General features: G+C 52.4%; 1 protein-coding gene across 6 annotated transcripts; it reads right to left on the bottom strand.

The window, feature by feature from the left end:
• Nucleotides 1-1,127: 1,127 nt before the first annotated feature.
• On the bottom strand, nucleotides 1,128-21,463 carry si:ch73-138n13.1 (titin homolog). 6 transcript variants are annotated; one of them, XM_062454883.1, is made up of 15 exons: nucleotides 21,199-21,463; nucleotides 19,163-19,260; nucleotides 17,018-18,384; nucleotides 16,821-16,911; nucleotides 14,416-15,924; nucleotides 13,981-14,343; nucleotides 12,643-13,707; nucleotides 12,419-12,544; nucleotides 4,970-5,085; nucleotides 3,674-3,836; nucleotides 3,189-3,360; nucleotides 2,946-3,076; nucleotides 2,713-2,855; nucleotides 2,478-2,567; nucleotides 1,128-2,376 (listed from the first exon to the last, which is right to left on the bottom strand). In XM_062454883.1, the coding sequence occupies exons 3-14, from the start codon at nucleotides 18,367-18,369 to the stop codon at nucleotides 2,492-2,494; spliced, it is 5,307 nt and encodes a 1,768-aa protein (XP_062310867.1). In that variant the 5' UTR covers nucleotides 18,370-18,384; nucleotides 19,163-19,260; nucleotides 21,199-21,463; the 3' UTR covers nucleotides 1,128-2,376; nucleotides 2,478-2,491. The 6 variants fall into 6 exon arrangements, with proteins under 6 accessions (XP_062310867.1, XP_062310865.1, XP_062310862.1 ...); XM_062454881.1 differs by having other exon boundaries at nucleotides 12,643-14,343; nucleotides 14,416-14,463; nucleotides 14,536-15,924; nucleotides 21,199-21,459; XM_062454878.1 differs by having other exon boundaries at nucleotides 12,643-14,343; nucleotides 21,199-21,459.
• Between the last annotated feature and the right edge of the window lie 5 nt (nucleotides 21,464-21,468).

Here is a 21,468-nt window from a genome sequence, read left to right as displayed (position 1 = left end):
GACACTTAGCTTACGTGTGCAAACTAGTTCTTAAGTGACTGGAGCCTGACCTGGCTGTGGCATCATGTTCCAGAGCACATCCCACACCCTAAGGCAACCTGGAGGAGGGGTCATGAAGTGAAGGTGCATGTACTGTAAACAGAAGAGCAATATAGTCCAAATAAAAGTGACCAAATCAAGAGATTCTCCTCAGTTAAATTTTATTAAGAATTTACACTTTTGAACACTGGCTTTACAACACAGTGCAATATACATATTTAAGTTCAAATAAAAAAAAACAAAGATTAAAAAAGCAAAAAAAAACAAAGAAACCCTCCAACTCAAAAATGTAATGACAAAGTGAAGCACCGGGGACAGACACACAGTAGGGGACGACTCCAGATGAAACCGACAACACGTTCGCTTGCACCGACACCCCAGCTTGGTTCCACCCAGCGTGGAAAGGCAGACGTGACTGAGACAAGGCCGCCACAGACCAGGGCTGGAGTCAGGGTGGCTGGGGGTCAGGGTGGTGGGGGGTCAGGGTGGCTGGGGGTCAGGGTGGCTGGGAGTCAGGGTGGTGGGGGGTCAGGGTGGTGGGGGTCAGGGTGGTGGGGGGTTAGGGTGGTGGGGGGTCAGGGTGGCTGGGGGTCAGGGTGGCTGGGGGTCAGGGTGGTGGGGGGTCAGGGTGGCTGGGGGTCAGGGTGGCTGGGGGTCAGGGTGGTGGGGGGTCAGGGTGGCTGGGGGTCAGGGTGGCTGGGGGTCAGGGTGGTGGGGGGTCAGGGTGGGCCCAGACAGGCTTACAGGGTGGTGTGTGTGTGTAGAGAGGGGGGGGGGAGGGCAGATACGCTTGGAGATCCCAAATGTGGTGCAAATAATCGAGGTTGTGTGCAGCAAAATGGAGGGCAGCATCATCTCAAAGTACGTAGTATACCCAAGACTGAGTAGTAGTGTACACTGTATCCCCAAAACCCCACTCCACACCCAGACTGTTGTAACAAGCAGGGTCACAAAGGAACCATGACAGAACACAAACATCTCTTCTGGCTGAGGGGAAGTTCTCGTGCTACCCTGCATGATAGTGTCATGGTCTACTTTAGAGTTGAACTTTGTGCGGGAGAAGAGAGATTGTACACGCAACGCTTGCACACTGTGTTTCTCTTTATAACATCCGTACAAAACGTAAGCTTAGCAGTACAGGTTGAATGTATGGCTCTCAAGAAACACACACTGTTAACACAAAAACATTGTCCTTGCAATTCTCACTCTCTCATCCATCATTGACACACAGTCAGTTGATCTTACATTAGGAGGTACAGCACAGGGGAGCAGAGAGGAATGCCAGGCTGGTTCAAAGTTTTCACCCAAAACTGTGTGTGCATTAGTGTGTATGTGTGTGTGCATTAGTGTGTATGTGTGAGTGCATTAGTGTGTATGTGTGAGTGCATTAGTGTGTGTGTGTGTGTGTGTCCACCAACAATTCCTCTCCTTTCCCCCCCACCCCCACAATTAGAAAGGTAGTTATGGAAACGACACTGAAGCCAAAACATACATCTTTCCCCCTCAGATAAAAGTGTCTAGATAAAGTGTCTACATGCTGAGTGGACCAGAGCCCTACTGTAGTGAAGTTTAAACTCTCTCAGTACAAAACTAGCTTTGTTGTCCTGTTACCATGTACTTTTTCAAATCACCAAAAGATACAAATATAACATTTCATGATTACACGTACTAACATATAATATACAGTCTGGCTGATAATCAATTCAGCAGTATTTTTGTTCTCTATGATCAGGAAAGAAAATAATTGAGAAATGTTGTCTTACGGCAATGCTTGCGTGACTATAACCAACAACCCTGCACTGACAGACAGATTGATACATTTACCACAGACACCGAACTGAAAGAAATACAATTTAAAAGAGTAAACTAGATAAAATGATCTTGTCCCAAATTCTATACTGCCCTCTGGCTTATACCGAAGCACTTCCGGGTTAAGAGGCAAGTGTTCCCACAAGATAACCATTCCTGAAATGCAACCCGAAAAGGAAAGAATGTTCCTCCTCTTCCGTTGTGCCCCAGTGAGGTGAGAGGGTAAAGTGTCTATGCGGAGGTCGCCCTGGCATGCAGGGCCCCGGTAGCTAGCAGGATACAGGACAAGCTGAGCCGCCAGATGTCTTCCCTCACTTCTGTCATCCAAAAGGCCGAGATATTCAGGGGGGAAAAAAGGCACCATGCACATGTATACAACCCGGGCAGGAAGAGGATGGAGAAAATAGGCAAACAGATGACGTAAAAACAAACAACAGCAGCAGCATAATTCCCATCGGCTCAAAAGGTCGAAGGTTAAGGCTTCTGTTTTCAAATTCTCCAACAGACTCTTCTGTTTTAAGGCGTCCTCTGCAGAGAGGGAACAAATACACAAATTCATCAGAATTACCGCAATTACAGGCAAACCTGACTTGACCGATGAAGAGAGACTGGATGGAGAGAGAACTCACCTGTTCCTTCACACTTAGCTGTCGTTGTCATACTGACTCAAGCGCTTCTTCGATTTCAGCTCCCTCAGCCACTGCGGTGAAGCCTCCTCTCTAAGACGAATCCAAACAGACAGAGGCTTAGCACGGCCGAATCAATCATTACTGGCTTATTTGTTTAGCAGCTAAATATACGGGCTGGTACGCTCGAGGGCTGGGGGAAAGGGGCGAGCTTTCTCCGGTGTTTTCTCTCTCTCACCCGTTCTCTTTCCCCCCAGCAGGGGGCAGCACGCGGGAGGCCCGGGGGAGGAAGGGAGATTTAGGAGAGCGAGACAGCTGGGAGGGAGAAGAGGCGAGGCCGTCTGCCTGATTGTCGGAGTCGCCTCTCTTCTTCAGCTGGGCCTGGGGAACAGAGGAGGATGACGTCACTGCAAACGTGACACCAAAACAAACTATTTCAGTCCGCTTCTTGCCACTCTCTGGAGGTCTCACCTTGAGAGCGAAGGGGTCCATCCCAGGGAAGAGGGGGACTCTCTGGGGCTGGGAGGCAGCCGGCCGGGGGTCTGCTGCCCTGGCCTGCTCCTCTGAGTCCGAGTCCTCCTGCTTGGCCTGAACCTTCTCCTCTGAGAGGACGGCCAACAAAACAACATTTTTCATTTCTCAGTGTCTTCCTAGTGAGATCAGGCTCGGTGTCAGACAGACCTGTATGTACCAGCTAGTGTTAAGAGTTCTGACCTGTGGAGTCGCGGTAGCGCCAGTCCTCTCCAGAGCCAGCCTGGCCCTCGGGGAGCCCAGCCAGGGCGGCACTCTGCCTGGCCGCTCTGGTCGGCCGGGAGCGAGGACCCCGCTTCTTACTCAGCTGGGCCCTGGAGCGCAGGGCGCTGGAGTCCAGCAGGCTGGTGGAGGCCTGGCACACACGAGAAAACACACCAGTTATCAAGCGATAGGTAAATAAAAACCTATATAGTTTACATTTACATTTAGTCATTTAGCAGACGCTCTTATCCAGAGCGACTTACAGTAAGTACAGGGACATTCCCCCCGAGGCAAGTAGGGTGAAGTGCCTTGCCCAAGGACACAACGTCATTTGACACGGCCGGGAATTGAACTGGCAACCTTCTGATTACTAGCCCGCTTCCCTAACCGCTCAGCCACCTGACTAGTTACTGAGATCTGAGTGTTTTTCGATGTCTGTTTAGCGGCGGTCCAGCCAAGTTTACCTCAGGGAAGGGGAGCAGCTGGATCTCAGGCTGAAGCGGAGACAGGCCGTCTGGGGTGTCGAGGTCGCTGGGTGGCGCCTGTTCGCCCAGCGTGTGGGGCAGGGTTGCTTTCCCAGGCGATGGGCTCAGGTTGCCTTCCGAGGTGGGCGTGGCTGGAGTCAGGCTGCAGGAACAGGGGCCAGACAAGGTCGTCGCAACGATCAGGAGAGTAACCACAACATTACTGAGAAAAACTGGAAACACTGCTCAACAGGAAGAGACCGGCAACACAGCGATGGCTGCGTGTGAGTCATCATCTTGTCGGGTCATGTCAGGTTTTTACCGTTTGTGTGATGTGTGTGAGAGAGTGCGTGTTTGTGTGTTGGGGGGGGCTAATGAAAAGTCCAACGACACTACAAAACAAACATGACTGAACAAGCTACACACTGTACTGAACTACACACTTTACAGAGAAAACTGCTGGGTTTGTCATCAACCATGTTGGAACAACAACTCTAAAAAGATATCCACGCACAGCGACGGGCTTCTTGTGGGTTTCCTTGAGGAAATACTGTATATTTTTTAATCCCACTGTGTGACCTTGCTGTGTTTTACTGTGATATTCTCCCCTGACCAGAGGAGGGCAGTAGCAGGCAGCAGAGAGACAGAGAGGGCGCGACAGAGAGAGATAGAGGGAGAGAGAGGGAGAGATAGACAGAGAGAGAGAGGTATAGAGAGAGATATGACCAGGGCCATTTTGACCGGCAATGTAAAGACAGTTGCTCTCTCTGCCGCAGCGCTGTGGCCTCAGGGCTGTGGCCTCAGGGCTGTGGCCTCAGGGCTGTGGCCTCAGGGCTGTGGCCTCAGCGCTGTGGCCTCAGGGCTGTGGCCTCAGCGCTGTGGCCTCAGCGCTGTGGCCTCAGGGCTGCCATGGTGACGATGCTGCCACCTCTACAGGAAGTACCCAGTCACACTCCTCTCCACAGTGAGCATCTAACCACACAACACTCAAAGTTCCTCTAAGCTAACATGATGTCGGTGTGTGGTAGGTGTGTTCCCGGTGATTGTAATCCAGATCTAGAACAGCGTGGGGGACTATGAGAGGCTGGCGTCTGAGGCTAGCTCACCGCTCTAACAGACAGTGACTTTGAATAAAGGTCAGTGCTGCTTCAGGAAGGAAGGAGGTCTCCCTGACAGAACCTATCGATCCTCCTGGTGTTCGGTTACGGATCAAACCCTGGATGACTCAGGACGGTGGGAGGAAGTCTGAATCAGCAGGACATAGGGGGGGGGGGCCGTGTGTGTGTGTGTGTGTACCTGTCGTCGGTGCGCAGGCCTGTCTCCCAGGTGCCGTACTGACTGTCTGTCTCATGGACCAGCGTGTCGGTGTCCCTACCCTCTTCGTCACCGCCGACACCTTGCTTCTGCGCCTCCTGAGAGAGAGAGAGAGAGAGAGAGAGAGAGAGAGAGAGAGAGAGAGAGAGAGAGAGAGAGAGAGAGAGAGGGAAACAGGGATATAAAAGGGTCTGAGTAAAAAACTAAACTAAAGGTTGACGTTGTCACAAGTGGACAAAAAAAAAAACCCCAGACAGGATCCCTCTGTAGCAGGCGCTCCTCATTGGTCATTCAGGGTACGGCGTTCCCTGAAGACTGGCCCGGCACCCAAACTGCCAGCGTGTCGCACGCACAGACAGCAGGGGCAGCTGAGCGCGCTCCAGATAGCGCTGGTATTGTGTGGAGGAGGACGCACAGTGACCGGCAGCACCGGCTGAGGGGGATAATGAAAGGTAATGGGGATGAGCTCACAGGGCCAGCGCCGGGTAAACGAGGGCGTGCGTGTGTTTGCCGACTACTGAACCGTGCCTCTTTTAATGAGGCTGCCACAGAGGGTGCACTGTCCTGAAACCCCTCCCCGCTCCTGAGCACGCACTCACGCCCGCGCACGGGCGCACACGCGCGCGCGCGTTAGACGCCACGGGCACAACAAGGGCATCCAGCTGCCCATACTTCGTTTATTGACCTTCTCTGTGTGATACGAAAGAAAGAGAGAGACCTTAAAACACCAGCACAGGATATCATTCATCATCGATGCATTTCCTGACAGGAAGAGAAAGTAATGGCCTGGCCGGTGAGAACCAGCCCTCGCTGCACATGAGAAAGCACTTGAAATCGAGAACATCCTCCAGCCCAAGGCTCCAAAGCCCCCTTAAATATCAACGGCACTTCACATCACAGGGTCACACACTTAGACCGCCAGGGTCTTATGGGGAACAGGCTCCCATGTTCAGATACTAACAAGCGTGACACGACAAGGGTGCGACACGTGTGTCCCATGATCCCGGGCCAGAGCTGGTTGGGGTGCTGGGGGAGGGGCCCTGCGGAGGCTGTGGGGCTCACTCTAACCTCCACAAGATTGGTTGGGAGAGCTTGAACAAGACACGGAACAGGAACCGAGTCAGAGGAGATGGGAGACACGGAGAGTTGAGGACAGCGACTGAAAAATCGACCACCATTTCTCAGTCTCGCCTTTAAAACTTCCCCTCCCCCCCTGCCAAAAAACTGCAGTTTTAATAGTGAGCTAAACATGTCAATTAATTAAATCTCCGACGGGTAAGGGCACCGTTCATGCACGGGCTACTTGCTACTGACAGGACTAAGCGTGTAAATCTCTGATAATCTGAATTCCTCAAACACCTTTCGACTGTGTACATGATTGATTTAACTGCAGCACACCCAAACACGCCCTCACTAGAGCCCGAGGCTACCATGTTACCTATCAAGCAAACAATAGCAGTCAGTGAGAAAGGAACACTGGGCCACCTATCAAGAGCTGAGAGGCCCATGTTGACAGAGTGAGGGCGTGGGCCCTGTTATCGACAAGGCCCACGGATATATACGGAAAGGGCTGGAAACCAATCTGGCCAGTAAGGTTATACTCCTTTGTTGTTGTGATAGAGCAGTGAGCCAGGCCGAGTTTTCCTTAATAACATTAGCGATAGGCCAGCCTTCACTCAGAGGACAGGAAGGGTGCGTCGGAAGGGAAATGACAGAACAATGAGCGGATGAATGGAAGGAGGGAGGAGAGAAAGGGGCTGATCGCCGGGGGGGCTGACTGACGATCAGACACGTTAGAACGCGGAGGAGCCAGGAAAGTTCCGACCGCAAAGTGGAGGACCTGCCCTTAAACACCTTGAAAGTATCTCTCCTTGAAAGTACATCAAACACTGTCGACAACCCCAGGAGTGTGCAGCCCCACATCCACCACAGACAGAGCGATGCTCGCGTCAGGATCAGGCACCGCTGGCTGTACTGCAGGCTAGTGTTTACATAAAATAACCGTGTCAGTTGAGGAAGTGGGGGTTACGATCACGTGACTCTCTCTGCTGACTGAGGAGAACGGTGGGCCAGTGCTCCCCCCCCCCCCTCCCCCCCTCAGGGCTCAGCTGGAACTACCAACATATGGCCCTGCTGTCTGGAAGCAGAGCACAGGCCAGGCTGTTAGTGCAGGTACAATGAACACGACAGGACTAAACACACGTCTACAGAGCTAGGTCCCTGCCACTGCCCTCCACCCTCCCCACAACCACCCAGGTAGAGCTTTAGCCCGGGCTGGACGGTAACAATATCCAAACGTCATACCAAACTACAGCTCCCATGAGCGCTCGTTTCCTGACAATAACAAAAGCAACTGGGCCCGGCACTTACAAAAACAGCCAGGTCTGATGGAAACTGGGAAGGACATTGTTATTCTTGATTTACCTAAGATTAACATACATGTAGGGCTCAGGGCTGGAAAAAGCGCATGTAGAACATGCAGGGCAGAACAGAATGTCGATAAACACAACCTGACTCGGCTTAAGAACCTTAAGACCTGTGCACTGCACAGAAGGGGGGGACTTTGAGACCAGGGGAGGACAGGGCTAACCGACGACCAGAATTGGGGGTGAGGGGTGGAGGTTGCGAGGCACTGGGGTCATCCCTGGGTGGGAGTGGCGGGGCTGCACCAGCTGGCCCTCAAGACGGGCCAATGACCGCAGGCTAGTAAACAAACACACGTCCTCCCTCAGTCTCTCCAAATGATCACGCACAAACACAAGCCTTCTTCTGCATCGCTTGGCAGTGAAAAAATAAAATTAAAATCCTGCAAACCCACTGCAGAAACTAGATAATGAGTATACACACAGGACTTGGGAAATTAATGACCCTGACCGCTGTGGGAAGTGTAGCACATATGGACTCATGACCTGGACTATCTCCTGGACTATGACCTGTCAGGGAGAGACACAGAGAGGGGGGCAGCCAATGCTCCACTAGCTGTCTGGCCTCAGTCCACCTCATCCTGCCTATCTCTGTGGCCTCAGTGGCCTGTCCACTCAACGCTTCCTCAGACTAAAATGCCAGAGTTGAGAGACAGGAGAAGGGTCAAGGCAGGTCGACTGCAGCCCACGGAGGTGAGCTGAGCCTGGGCAGAGAGGCCGAGGGGCCGAGGCAGGGAGGCTGGAGCTCCGGGAACACAAACAACAACCAGGTCAGGACGGTGTCAGGGATATTCTGAGACACGGTCACCGTGCGACACACCCCTGCAGGCAGACGCCGTCAGCATCAGCACAGACACAAAGACGTTTACTGCAGCATGATGACACACAGCAGGATGCCTGGACAGGCTCGGTGTGTTTTGAAAACCGACCGATCGAGAGGACGCAGCTGTAGCGAGGCATCGCTTGAATGGGTGGAGCCGAAGGCACGTCAGCACACCTGTGCGTGCGTACACGCGTGTGTGCGTGTGTGTGTAGATACGAGCGTGCGCCTTACAGCCGTCGGGGTGTTGGGCGCCGTGGTGCGTCTCCGTAGCGACAGGCGTTGCTGGCTGCGGAGGGAGAACCTGCGGAAGGAGTCTCTGCTCCGCGAGGCCAGGGAGCGCAGGGAGGCGGCCCTCTTGAAGCCCCCTGCATCCCCCTCCTCGCCCCGGCCCCCGCGCTCCACCGCGCCGGACACCAGGCTCAGCGCCCCCTGCAGGGAGCGACGCACGTTGCCCACCCAGCCGGACACCTGGGTCTGGGCCACGGACAGCTTGTCCCCCAGGTATTCCATCACTGCTCGGGGAGTTCCAGATCAGAAGTGGGGCTGGTCCAGATCCAGTCCCGGTGCGCTTGGTTCACTGGTGATCTGTTGCCAGGTGGCAGTCCAGGGGAGAGTGTCCTAGATTCTACTTAGGTGCATTGCTGGGTCAATGCTGCAGTAAGGACAGTGTGTGTGCGAGAGTGCGCGCGCATGTGTGTGTGTATGTGAGAGACACGGTGTAGGAAGCTCTCAGGCAGGGCTGCAGCACAGCTCAGCTAGGCCTCTGCCTTCGGGGCTCTGTCCTGGATCACTGTCCTTCAAAGTCTCTCTCGGGAAGCCCTCCTGCAGCCAGGTCCTTCTGGAACCTTCCGGGCTCCATTTTGGTCCACTGTGGGAAGGGCTCCTAGATGTGGGCGAGCTCGCCGAATGCTCTCTCTCTCTCGTTCCGCGAGATGCCTATTTCCATACGCATGAGGAAGAGCACGACACGCTTGACATATTTGCCGACGGACGAACAAAAACAGTGTGTGTGTGATCTGCCAACTGTTCAGGAGGATTAAGGGACCACTGTAGTTATGTGACAGGACATATATGGCTCTGTCCGCAAACAGGTTCCTCTAGATCAACACAAAGCAGTAAATCAACAGGTTGTATGACTCACACGACGGTGAAATGTGCGTCTAAATGGTCAGCAAGACGTCTGTTCCTACAGATTCAAATGTCATCTTCTTCTGTGATGAAATGTTGTTTTTTTTAAATGACGACAACCCTACGCAGCATAAAAGACAGTTTGAAGTGCGTTTACTTCCCAGATCCTGTGATCAGATCCTTCCGGAATCCTCTTGCCTCTGACTCGCAGTGCTCACCAAAAAAAAGAAAAAACTGACAGCGGCTCTCCTGACCTGCTACTGTCCCTCTGACATCACATTCACAGATTCCCAGAACCAAGGTCCAGTTAGTCTACTCCTCCCTGGCGTCCTCCACGTCCCTCCTCCTGTCTGGCTCTCTTCCCCGCGACCGTCGCTTGTGGGAGGCAAACTTCTCGGTCCAGAACAGCCCAGAAGGACTGCGGGAGGGAGGCAGAGAACTCGCTACGGCAGCAGAGCAGAGCAGAGCAGCGGAGACTGTGAGGTCATATCCAGTGGAGCAAAAGAGAGAGAGAGAGACGGAGAAACATCAACGCCCTCCGTGCCCCCCACCCACCCCCCTCTTCCCTTCCCCCTTGCAGGTACGGGCAGGTAGAAGAAGAAATGCGTCAGGCGCCCGCGCTCTCGATCCCCAGTCCTGTAGGACTCGCGCTCAAGGAGAAACAGAGTGGGAGAGAGGGAGGGCCGAGCAGAAGCAGGGAGAGAGGGAGGAGTGGAGCGGGGGAGCGAGCGGGAGGGCTCTGAGTTGCAGTGCAGGGAGGGGAGGGTGATATATGTTCTGCGGTCCTGTGTCGCCCCTGCCTGTTTGTGCTTGCAGTGCGAGAGGGAGAATTCTCTCAGGCATAGTCAGCACAGGTGTGTGTGTGTGTGTGTGTGTGTGTGTAATAGAGGGATGAAGGGGATATGAACTGAGACTGGAATGAAAGTATGGTCATGGGTGAATGTTTATGTTATTGAGGCAATACCTTCAAATAGATATGGAATGTGCAGAGAGAGAGTGAGAGAGAGAGAGCAAGCGAGAGAGCAAGAGAGAGAGAGAGGAGGAAACAGGTGTGGCCGTCAGAGAGAACAGGGATTGTGTGGTTGCCGGCCACTCTGTCAGCATTGTGAGCTCACAGCTTAGCGGAGGAATCACAACGCTCAAGCAAGTTGGTTTGCATGAGCCAGGGAGATATTTGGCTAAGCAAAGAACAGGGCCGGCCTTTCCCTCTCCTTTACAGAGCCTTTCGGATCAACAAGCAATCTCACAGAGCGCTGCCTGCGTGCACGGAAAGGTAACAATGGCACCTCAAAAAACGTTTCAGTGGAAAACTCCTCTCAGAGCACTGAGAGAACTGGGACACGACCTGGAAGCAAGCCGCTGCCCACACACGCCCCCTGGTGGTCGCCTGGCAACAACACTGACGCCAACCGAAGCAGAGCGTGTGTGTTTCTGAGGAAACCTGGACGTGGCACTATGTGACCGAGCCGGCCCTCGTCACAGACGCCCAACCCAGATATGGCCCTCTGAGACATGCATGTACACCAGGACACTACCAAGCAACCGTACAAAAGGAGGGAGGCATTCAACACTCGGTAGAAGTACAGCCCCACAGAAGGCGTGGTATAGACAGATAAAAGGTACTGTGTACCAGGAAATTATTCAAAGCTAGCTTGCACAGGAAGGGCAAGGGTGACATCATGACCATGTCGCCCTTGACTCAAGACGTTTCATACGTCGCAATTAAAACCAATGCTTGGATTCAATCTTACCAGACTCCCCTTCAATTCATAGAATAAGGTGCCGTTCTGAGTCCTGATCTAAAGTCACTTACCCATCGCCTGGGGAAATAGGCCAAACAGGAGCAACACATGAAGACCTCCATCCATCCGCCTAAGGCTTCTATCCCTGCTTCTCCTCTGTTCTCTCTGAGCAGGGCATTACTAAGGATGGCATCATACAACTATGACCTCACATGGGGGAATCGACAGGAAGTGAGCTCACCCGGTGCATCTCCATGGGCCAAAAGACATTTACCAGCAAACACTGTCTTCCAACACTGATCAACAACTCAAACAATTCTGATTCGAAATCTATACAAATGAATGACAATAGGTAGGACATTCGACATACAGAATGGGTAGTCCTTCAACCAATATGCATCCCGATAAGCCGTTTTATACACTTAAATCATGTAACGTGGAAAGAAGGTGTCCTGTCAATAATGCATACTCAATTAGAGCAGTCTTTGTCTAAAATTACAATGAACACTGGCCACTAGAGGGCGACCACGGCACATCCACATCCTGCCAGAAAGGGCCTGCCCTCCTCTCAAAGAAACCACTTCACTTGTAAATCTTGCAGATAAATGGGACTCGTGTACACGGAAAAACATTTTCCCGTTCACCCGCAGGCCACTGAGGTGGACAAGGGAGACACTCTCCTCGTCAGAACATTTGCTTAGTCTCTGGCGTGCTAGTGTTTGTTCTCCTCTGGTTGAAGTATTTGTTCTCTTCTGGTTGAAGGATCCTGCCGGGTAAGCGAGGGTAAGGAACACAAACACGGAACCCTCTAAACATTTCTCTAGTCGGGAGAAATGTCAATATGTTAAAAGGACAACTTCAACTGCACTGCTTTACCGAAGCCATACGGTGTGCTGTCAAAATGAGTAGCACATTACTCCTTATTTCCCTAATACAAGCCTGAATTACAGGCCTGATAACATGTTTGGGCTCTTGGCCAACCAATGCTTGGTGAGGTGAGGGGGTTGTGTAAAGTGAGTGAGACCATGCCATTAACATTACTCATCTAGTCCGAACTCCCTCCTGACTGTCACACTCAGCAGTTCCAGTTGCCTGACGACATTCTTTCTCCACCCTACTAACACACACACACCTTTTCTTCCAAAACACCCTCCAGCCCACACAACCAGCCCTGACATCAGTTAACAGTTGCTAACATAGAATTAGGTGGCAGTACTATTATGTAGCATGGCTTAATCTTTGAAACCCATCCATTTGACTTACCGGTGTGGGTGTGGGTGTGGGTGTGTGTCGGGGAGAGAGCAGGATGACTCACCCAGTCCTGGTCGCCCCTCTCTCTGTGTGCGCTCCGGCTCCTCATCCTGAGGAGGGAGCCCTCCAGCGTGCTGGTGGCCGGGGTGGAGCGCCGCGACACGCTGCGAGACCTCATCCTGTTCAGCTCCTGTCACACGGGACGGATGACGTCAACACAAGGTCTGACAGGCGGCATGCAGTGTGTAGGGTCCTCACATGTTTCTATCAGGGGGGTGGTTCTCTTACCTGGGAACCCTGGGATCTCCTCTGGCTTCTGGTCTCCATCCCTCCGAGTTGGTGGGGCCCAGCCTCTAAGGAGGACCAGGGATCCAGGCTCCCGGCTGGAGATCCAGACAGGCTGGTGTCTCTCACGGGGTGGGGGGCTGAGGGCTGTGGTTCGCCGGGCACGGCCGCCCAGCGTCTCTCTGGGACCAGGCAGGATGCCGTGGCCCTCTCCTCCTGCCTGAGGAGGAGCTGCTCCAGGCTGGGCTTGTTGGCGGGCTTCCTGGGGGCCTCTGGTCCAGCCAGGGGACTTCCCACTACCTCCCCTGGTCTACGTTCCCAGGGATCCTGCTGGGAGGAAGCCTGCACTGGACTGGGCCGCCTCACGACCCCCTCGGGCGCGATCCTGACGCCCCCTTCTCTGTCTGCGGTGTTGAGGTTGGATCTGAGCCCACTCCCGCGTTCTGTTCCTTGGTTCCCAGCAACAGGGTACGCCTCTTTCGTGGGTGACAACTGAGCCTGGGACCTAAATGAGTCAATGTCCAATATGGCAGGCCGGTACTCCTCCTCTGACCTGGGAGAGGGCTTCCTCCACCTGGATGATGGGTCACTGGAGTAGGGGGCGTTCGGGGAGAATGGGTCGTCCCGGGTCACCGAGTCGAGATCCAGAACTTTGGGTCGGAGGGGGGAGGAGTCGGCCCTCTCCTGGTCCTCCCTCTTCTGCCTGTCCTTCATCCTCTGGCGTTCCACTTCCTGTTGCGTGACGACCCGTCTCATCTTCTCCGCGTCGTCTCTCTCCATCTTCTCTCGCAGCCTCTGCATCTCCAGGTCGGCCACCTGCTGTCTCTGGGCCGCCGCTTGCTTCTGTTTCTCAAACTCCAGCAGCTGCCTCCGTTCCATCTCCTTCCTCCTCTCCAGCTCCTCCGCCCTCTGTCTCTCCTTCTCGCTCTCCCTCTGTCTCGCCCGCTGCCTGTCCAGCTCCTGCTGTTCCGAATCCAACTGCTTCTGTCTCTCCAGATCTCGCTGGAGTTGCCTCTCCACCTCCTTCTGCCTCTCCACCTCCAGCTGCCTCAGTCTCTCCTTCTCCCTCTCTTGTTGTCGTTCTCTTTCCCGCTCCAGTTCTCTCTGTCGGTTCACTTCCTGTTGTATGGCCACCTGTCTCATTTTTTCAGCCTCTTCTCTCTCTGCCTTTTCTCTCAGTCTCTGCTTCTCTAGCTCTACAAGTTGCTGTGTTTCTCGCTCCACTTGTTTCTGTCTTTCGTACTCCTGAAGTTGTCTTCTCTCCTGTTCCTTTACTCTCTCCAACTCCTCCAATCTCTGTTGCTCTCTCTGCATCGCCAACTTCTGTCTCTCTTTCTCCACCTCCTTCTGCCTCTCTACCTCCAGCTGCCTCAGTCTCTCCTTCTCCCTCTCTTGTTGTCGTTCTCTTTCCCGCTCCAGTTCTCTCTGTCGGTTCACTTCCTGTTGTATGGCCATCTGTCTCATTTTTTCAGCCTCTTCTCTCTCTGCCTTTTCTCTCAGTCTCTGCTTCTCTAGCTCTACAAGTTGCTGTCTTTCTCGCTCCACTTGTTTCTGTCTTTCGTACTCCTGAAGTTGTCTTCTCTCCTGTTCCTTCGCCCTGTCCAACTCTCTCTGCGTCGCCAACTTCTGTCTCTCCATTTCCAGCTGCCTCTCCTTCTCCACCTCATTCTGCCTCTCTAGCTCTCGCTGCCTCTCTCGTTCCACCTCTCTCTGCCTCTCTCTTTCCACCTCTCTCTGCCTCTCTCGTTCCACCTCTCTCTGCCTCTCTCTTTCCACCTCTCTCTGCCTCTCTCGTTCCACCTCTCGCTGCCTCTCTCTTTCCACCTCTCGCTGCCTCTCTCGTTCCACCTCTCTCTGCCTCTCTCTTTCCACCTCTCGCTGCCTCTCTCCTTCCACCTCTCTCTGTCTCTCTCTCTCCAGCTCCTGCTGCCTGTGTAGCTCTTGTTGTCTCTCGAGAGCACGTTGTCTATCTCTTTCCATCTCTCTCTGTCTTTGCCTCTCCAACTCCTTCTGTCTTTCTCTTTCCAGTTCTTTCTGATTCTCCCTCTCCATCTTCTGGGCAAATTCCACCTGCCTCTCCATTTCCAACTGCCTCTGGGCCTCCCTGTCTAATGCCCTTTGTTTTTCCAAATCCATTTGTTTCTGCTTCTCAATTTCCATATCTTCCATTCCTCCCGGTCTCACCCACACCATTCCTCTCTGTCTGTCCTGTGTCGTGCTCCGCTCCGAACGTTCCTCATCCTGTACTTTACTTTGCAGGCTTTTCCCCAAAGCATCGTCCAGAGGAGAAGTCCCGTGCAGTGGCAGGACCTTGCCTTGCGAGCCCCACTGTCCAGACTTCACAGAGTAGTCATCAAAGGGCACTTCCAAGTCCCCTCTCTCTGCTCTGTCTTCTCCCAGGGAAACCACCTCTTGGGCCTGACCAGTCAGAGCAAAGTACGTGGCCCTGGGCTTGGCCGGAAGCTCATTTGCCTCCAGCATTTTCAACCGTTTCGGCGCCGCGACCTCCTCCCTCTCCTTCTCTCTCCTTATCTCCCTATCGACATCCATTTGCATCTGCCTTTCCACCTCTCTCTGCGTCTCCCACTCCTCCTCCGGTTTTCCTCCCTTCCCCATCTGTCTCTCCAGTTTCGCTCGTCGCCTCCTTTCCTCCTCCGCCTCCCTCTCCAGGTCTGCGGGGTTCCACTTCTGCAGGGCCCCGACCCTCAGGTAGCGTGGTTGCTTCTCCGCTCCTCCTCCTCCTCCACCTCCTCCTCCTCCGCTGGCTGGAAAGAAGACCCCCTGGCCCTGAGGAGGCTGGTCTTCGGCAGGTTCAGCCCTGGCCGCTCTGTCAGAGCGTCTTCTCAGGGTCATGGCTTTGTCCTCCAGCTGGGCCGAGGGGACGCTCTCGCTCACCGCCCTGCTCTCCCCTACGGACGGCACCGTGTCGTAGGAGTGCTCCACCCGCAGCGGGCTGGAAGGAGACACGGGCTCGCGGTAGGTGGCCGTGACCAGGTTCCCCTCGTTCTCCTCCTCCCGTTGCTTCAGGGAAAGGCTCCGCCTGGGCAGGGCCTGGCCCCGGCCCTGGTCTTCGTCCAACACCAGCACGCTGTGCCTCTCCACCACGTTCTCGAATAGGGCCGCCCTCACGGTCTGCACCCCACCGCCGAGGCTCCTATCCTGGGCCCCGCTCTCCATCGGCCGCCCTGCTGCTGGATCAGAGGCGGGCTCCGGGGGACGCTCCGGAGGGCCTCGGCTGTCCTCCTCCACCTTCCCTTGGTCCCTGAAGCTGGCAGAGTCCTCACCCTGAGAAGAGGAGGATTTGAATTTAAATTTGCAACCGTAGCACCCCAGCTCCAGTCACGGATTTGTAACTTGTAATATGTAATTCATGTGACGGCAACGTAATTATAACTATTAATATGTGTTAGGACAAATTATAGTCTATTCATCTAATATGACCATGACCGGATTTGTGTTCTTTCTCTAATGAAGTACAGCTAGCTGGATTTGGTAGAATGGACAGAGATAAAACAAGTCCACATCACAATGCTGAGAGACAGAGGAAGTCAAGTGCCTCAGTGAAGAGAGCAGAATCCACTCCTCTTTGTTGGCCTCATAGCAGAGGGCGTGGTGCTGAGGAGGTAATCAAAGCCTCCCGTGTTGACCTTTTCCCAGTGATCTACTCCCCGGGTGTTTCACAACCGGCGCAGCCACCACAGGTGGATGACTAATGCTCCGTCTAAGGTTTCACAGCTTTGTAGCTTTGTGCCAGGAGACGCTCTTTTTCTCTCCCATGCTCTCATTTCCATGTTATGTTTTGCCCTGATAGAACGCCGACCTGGGGCCAGAGAAAATGTTTTTGGCCTCGCTTATGGCTTGATTCCTTATCTTTTCCCTCCACCTACCAGGAAACTGGTTGGTGACTTGAAGTAGTTAACAGCTGCATCAACCGACATGTCCAACACTAACTTTTCCAGAACAAAACAAGGAAAGCAGAACAAGACAAGATGGCACACATATACAATTCCACCCTCTCTCTCTTTGTGTTGTTGTATCTGTAAACTCAAACGCCTCTTTACACTCCAGACACTGTCTTTATCCCGGTACCCATGAGGGCGCTGGAAGGCTAGGGTCACGCTGTAACTATACCAAAGCATCTCAGCTACTTTCATCTCGGACGCATCTCGAACCTCTCTTACCCTCCTCTGAGGATCAATGTCACTCTCAAGGCGGTCTGTCGCCTCACTGAGGGAGGGACTGCCGAGTTCTGGGGACCTGTCAGAGGTAAACCTGATGGAGAGACACAAACAGCACACAAGACAAGACAATGGGAGTCATATAGGGACATGGACAAAGACAGACACGATGCAGGCTAGGAGCGGCGATCAGGGCTAACCTTTTAGTCAGGTCGAGGGGCAAAGGTCGTGGCCTAAGTGACAGTTTAGGAGATGGGGTCTGAGCCGGGGGCGTGTCTTCAGTGAGCTGCTTGATTCGCTGTTTGATACCGAGCGGCACTTCCGCCTCTGGGATTGGCTGCGCTGGGGAGCGAGGTTCCGGCGCTTGGCCAATGGCGCGTCCCCCTGGAGAGGAGGAGGAGTCCAGGAGGAGGCTGATCCGTCGCTTGATACTCCCCCCGCCGCTCCTCACTTCCTCCTTCTCGTCGTTGCCCTCTTCCTTGGTCTTATCGCTCCCTCGTCTGGAGACGCTGGGCTTCGGCTTGCCCTCCGGCCCCTGCGGTGCACCCCCCGCCCCCTCGGGGCCCTTCTCCCTCTCTCTCCTCCGCGGCGGAACGCCCTCTTCTGGGGTGTTCTCCTTGCTGTCTGTGTCGGTGGGTCGGCGGTGCAGAGACAAGCCAATAGACTCAAACCTGGAGGTGAGGTCCGCTGAGAGGGGCCGCCTGACAGACCACTGGGAGGCAGGGCTGGGCGCCTCGGTCTCAGTTGGGGAGGGCAGGAATATTGCCGACACGGGTCTGGGCCTGGAGCTGCGGGGGTGGGGTCTGAGCGCGACACCAACCTCAGTTGCTACTTCCAACTTCCTCTCCTCTTCCTCTAGTCCCATCTGATTCAGGAAGCCCATGGACTTGGCTCTCGTCATGGAGGTTCCGCCGGGCCTTGCAGTGGAGGATGTTTTACCCCGCTCCATGTCCTGCTTGGTACTTCCAGACCATTCCGCAGATTGGGGTTTCTTGTAGCCCCTGGAGGGGGACGTACCTGCGGTGTTGGCTGTGTGACGTCCCGCTGGTGGGGGGGGAGCAGGTTTGCTCGGGTCTCCGAGCGTCAGAGGAGGGGCGGGTTTAAAGGGCTGGGCCACAGGCTTGCTGGTTTGTCCAGCGCTCAGCTTCGGGGAGGCCTTGAAGGTGGTCGGCGCCTGACGCCCGGGGTTGGTCGACACCGGCCTGTGTTTGCCGGTCACACCGGGCTGCTCTGGCTTGGGAACGACAGGGGGGTCAGGCTTGTAGGAGGTCGGTCGGTTGGGCTCCGGCCGTGGCTTTGTGTGAGGCTTGGGAGCAAGAATGGGCCGGACAGTTGGGTTTCTCTCCACGGAGAAAGGCTTGGGAGTAAGCCGGGGTTTGGGTGCAGGGACAGGCTTGCCCGGCTCTGGAGAGATAATGAGGGAACCCTGGGGGCTGGATGAGCCTTCCACGAGGCTCTTGTTGCTGGAGTCGACCAGGGGGCTGAGATGCAGCCTTCCCCCCACACCTGTCCTCCCCACCTCCCCAGTCTGAACCTCCACCTGGGCAGCCATTCTCTTCGATTGCACCTAGGGGGAGAGAAACAACAGACTTCAAAACAGATCTAAAACACGGATCTAAAAACACACGTTTACGAACAATAGGTGCGAGGCATAACAGAAGAAGCATTATAGAAGGCTACTTCCTCTAACTGTGAACTTTGTCTTGGGAGCGTCATACACCCACACGTGTGGCTCCGTAAGTAGATAAGGCTATAAATCACTACGCCAGGCCTTACTCAGGCATAGCTGGGAAGATCGATCACGTGAAGGGAGGGGGGGACGGGGGGGTTCAGCTTAAAAAGCGAAAGAATGCTTGTGCTTCTCTCCAACAGTTACTCTGCCATGACTCGAATTGCGAAACATGGTCCACCAGAAAAACAGGCCGGTTGCAAGGAGGTGCCATGCTTTGTGTAGTTACATTCTTATACTTAGTGACATAATACAGGAAAAGGCCTATGGCACTTTGAGGGAAATTCCATTTAAATAATTCGAGTAATTAGATCAACTCCTCCATTCAGGGAAAAGTAACCTTGCAACATTTGCAGTCTCATTCACCTAAATAAATTGCAAAGTGAACCATCCTATATATCCGTATAGCAGAACCAGAGGAATTCTTTTTTTCTTTCTTTTTTATGGCCAGGCCTCTAAGAGACTCTCCTCAGATCTTTTAATGTATCCCACATGCCCTCCTCTCGACACACTATTAGCATCAGCTTCCTTCCAGTGAGAGAAGCATTACTGCTTGTCAGTGCAATTACCTGATTCTGCATTGACTGCAGTTATTGTGGGCAACCTTATAACTCACCTAACAGGCTGTCAACCGTCTGCAGTGGAGCCCTGGTTTCTGTGGTAACCATGCAGTGATGTCATATCAAACAAGAGCTAGGAAGGAGCAGGTTGAGCCTGGAGAAAGAACAGAAATGTGTCAACACAAAGAGCTTGTATAGTAAATTATAACAATATGGACTCATGCTTCGGTAATATACGTATTTCCAGACAGACTTCCATTCGGAAACTGGGCTTGTTTACGTTGACAAAGACTGAAAAGATTGCACAAACAGAGACACACCCAAACAACATCTATAGATATCCAAAGCAAGGATGAAAACACATTATGCACTCTTTCATTACATGAAACAGAAAGGGAAGACGAACCAAGAAAAAGTTAAAGATATGAGCTAGGAAGTAGGGTTGGATAACTTGAGGCATCAGTTGTTGACAGGAAATGGTTCAGAAAAGTCGGAATGTTGAAAATTCACTGTAGAAGGAAAGTTCATCAGCACAGCAGGAACTGGAAAAAGGTTTGCTTGGGCTAAACTGATCAAACGCAGTTTAATGCATTCAAAAATGCATTCAAAACCTTGCAAACGTGTTTAAAAAAAGGTTTCAAGCTGGAGTCTTTTCAGACAATCCTTCCAGCCACCCTCCTTCAATCTCAGTCTGTGCTCAGTAGGTAATGGTTATTACAGGACTAAACACGCTATTGTGTGTGTGTGTGTGTGTGTGTGTGTGTGTGTGTGTGTGTGTGTGTGTGTGTGTGTGTGTGTGTGTGTGTGTGTGTGTGTGTGTGTGTGTGTGTGTGTGTGTGTTACAGTCCCTTTGGTGGACTAGACTTGACTGCTGACACTTGAGATGAGTAATTTAGCAACTTGAATGTCACATAATGGGCAACACTAATGAAAATATATCTACCCTAATCACCGAGTGTCTCAAGAATACTTTGAAAATATATGCATTAACAGGACTAGCTCACTGGCTGTCACCGCCAATGAATGTACTGCGTACCTTGTTGGATCACACAATAAAGCTGGTTAACTATTAGAAATTAAGGCTGACAGTAAAACCAGTAATAGGGCTTACGTAGTTTGTGTCTTCTTAGCTTTTTTAGTATGTTACTGTTGGCCATGCCAATGCGTCAGTCTGGTTTAGCCAGTTTTGAAAAGAAAAAAGAAGAAAACAACTCTATTAAGCAGACTACCAAACAGTTGGAGTACAAAGGCACAGTTCATTCATTTGACAAACTAGTTTTGTAGTACGGGAATAGTACTCCAGCTAGTACAGTTTGTCTGACTAGTTAACTTACATTTGAAACCATACACAAACAAACGGACAGGTTATCTAGCTAGCATGCTAGTCACTTGCTAATTTATTGCTGCTGCTGCTTGCTTGCTTGTTTTCATTTTTCCTGGTAGCTTCAGTTGTAGCACTATATACCTAGCTTGTTTTTAAAACAATGCAATGCTGTTGGGACCTAACTAGCACTTTGTCGTAGGTGTAGTTAATTGTTCAATGATTCACAAACCACAGTAGGGTTATGATATGGGCTTGAGAAACTGAATATGTAAACATGTAAATTGCTTACAGTAATAGTCTTGAGCGATATATACTAGTACGTGAATCGATGTTCTTGTTGTGTCTTGATGATATGCAAATAGAATAGAAATAATTCAAAATCATCAAAGCAACGTGTCCGATGTTTATAAATAAATGTAGGCTACTAGCTTAATAGCCCAGACTAACTTTAACTTTGTTGTGTAAGTTACCTTTGCAACCACATACAGCGATTTTAGCGTTATCAAGCTATTGAGAAGAAATACAAATGGCAAACTTGCTACCTACAGTAACTATAAGCTAGTTAGTGCTAGCACTATAACCAGCTAACGCGTTAGACCCGATTGTTAGGGTCCTGACAAGCTAGCAATTCTCATCTTTCAGTCGTTATTGACATACGAACTAGTTGTAAGTATTACATCTCGAAAAAGCATATATATTTACTGAATAAATAAAGTTGAGTACGACATCCACCTGTCTAATTTATCCATCCCCCTCACCATTTCTTACCTTGTCTTCGATTGGAACTTAGATCTCGATGGTTAACAGCAACAGACGGATGGACAATCAACAGTGGTCAACCTGTTGTTGCTAAATCGCTATCTTGCTGCTAGTAGCAAACATAGCAGGTATGCTAGCCTACGTATAGATCAGCAGCTAGGTAGCCAACTTACTGTGCCAACGAGACCATTGTAGTCCTGCTGGCTTGATTGATGTAGTTGACTGCTTTCGTGACTAGACTAGCTAGCTCTCTCTCTCTAGCTAGTAGTTGGTCATCGG

This window comes from Osmerus eperlanus, chromosome 28, assembly GCF_963692335.1.
Source record: "Osmerus eperlanus chromosome 28, fOsmEpe2.1, whole genome shotgun sequence".
NCBI classification, from domain to species: domain Eukaryota; kingdom Metazoa; phylum Chordata; class Actinopteri; order Osmeriformes; family Osmeridae; genus Osmerus; species Osmerus eperlanus.
Note: the sequence above shows the minus strand (reverse complement) of the source record. Positions and strands in the feature narration are given on the sequence as shown.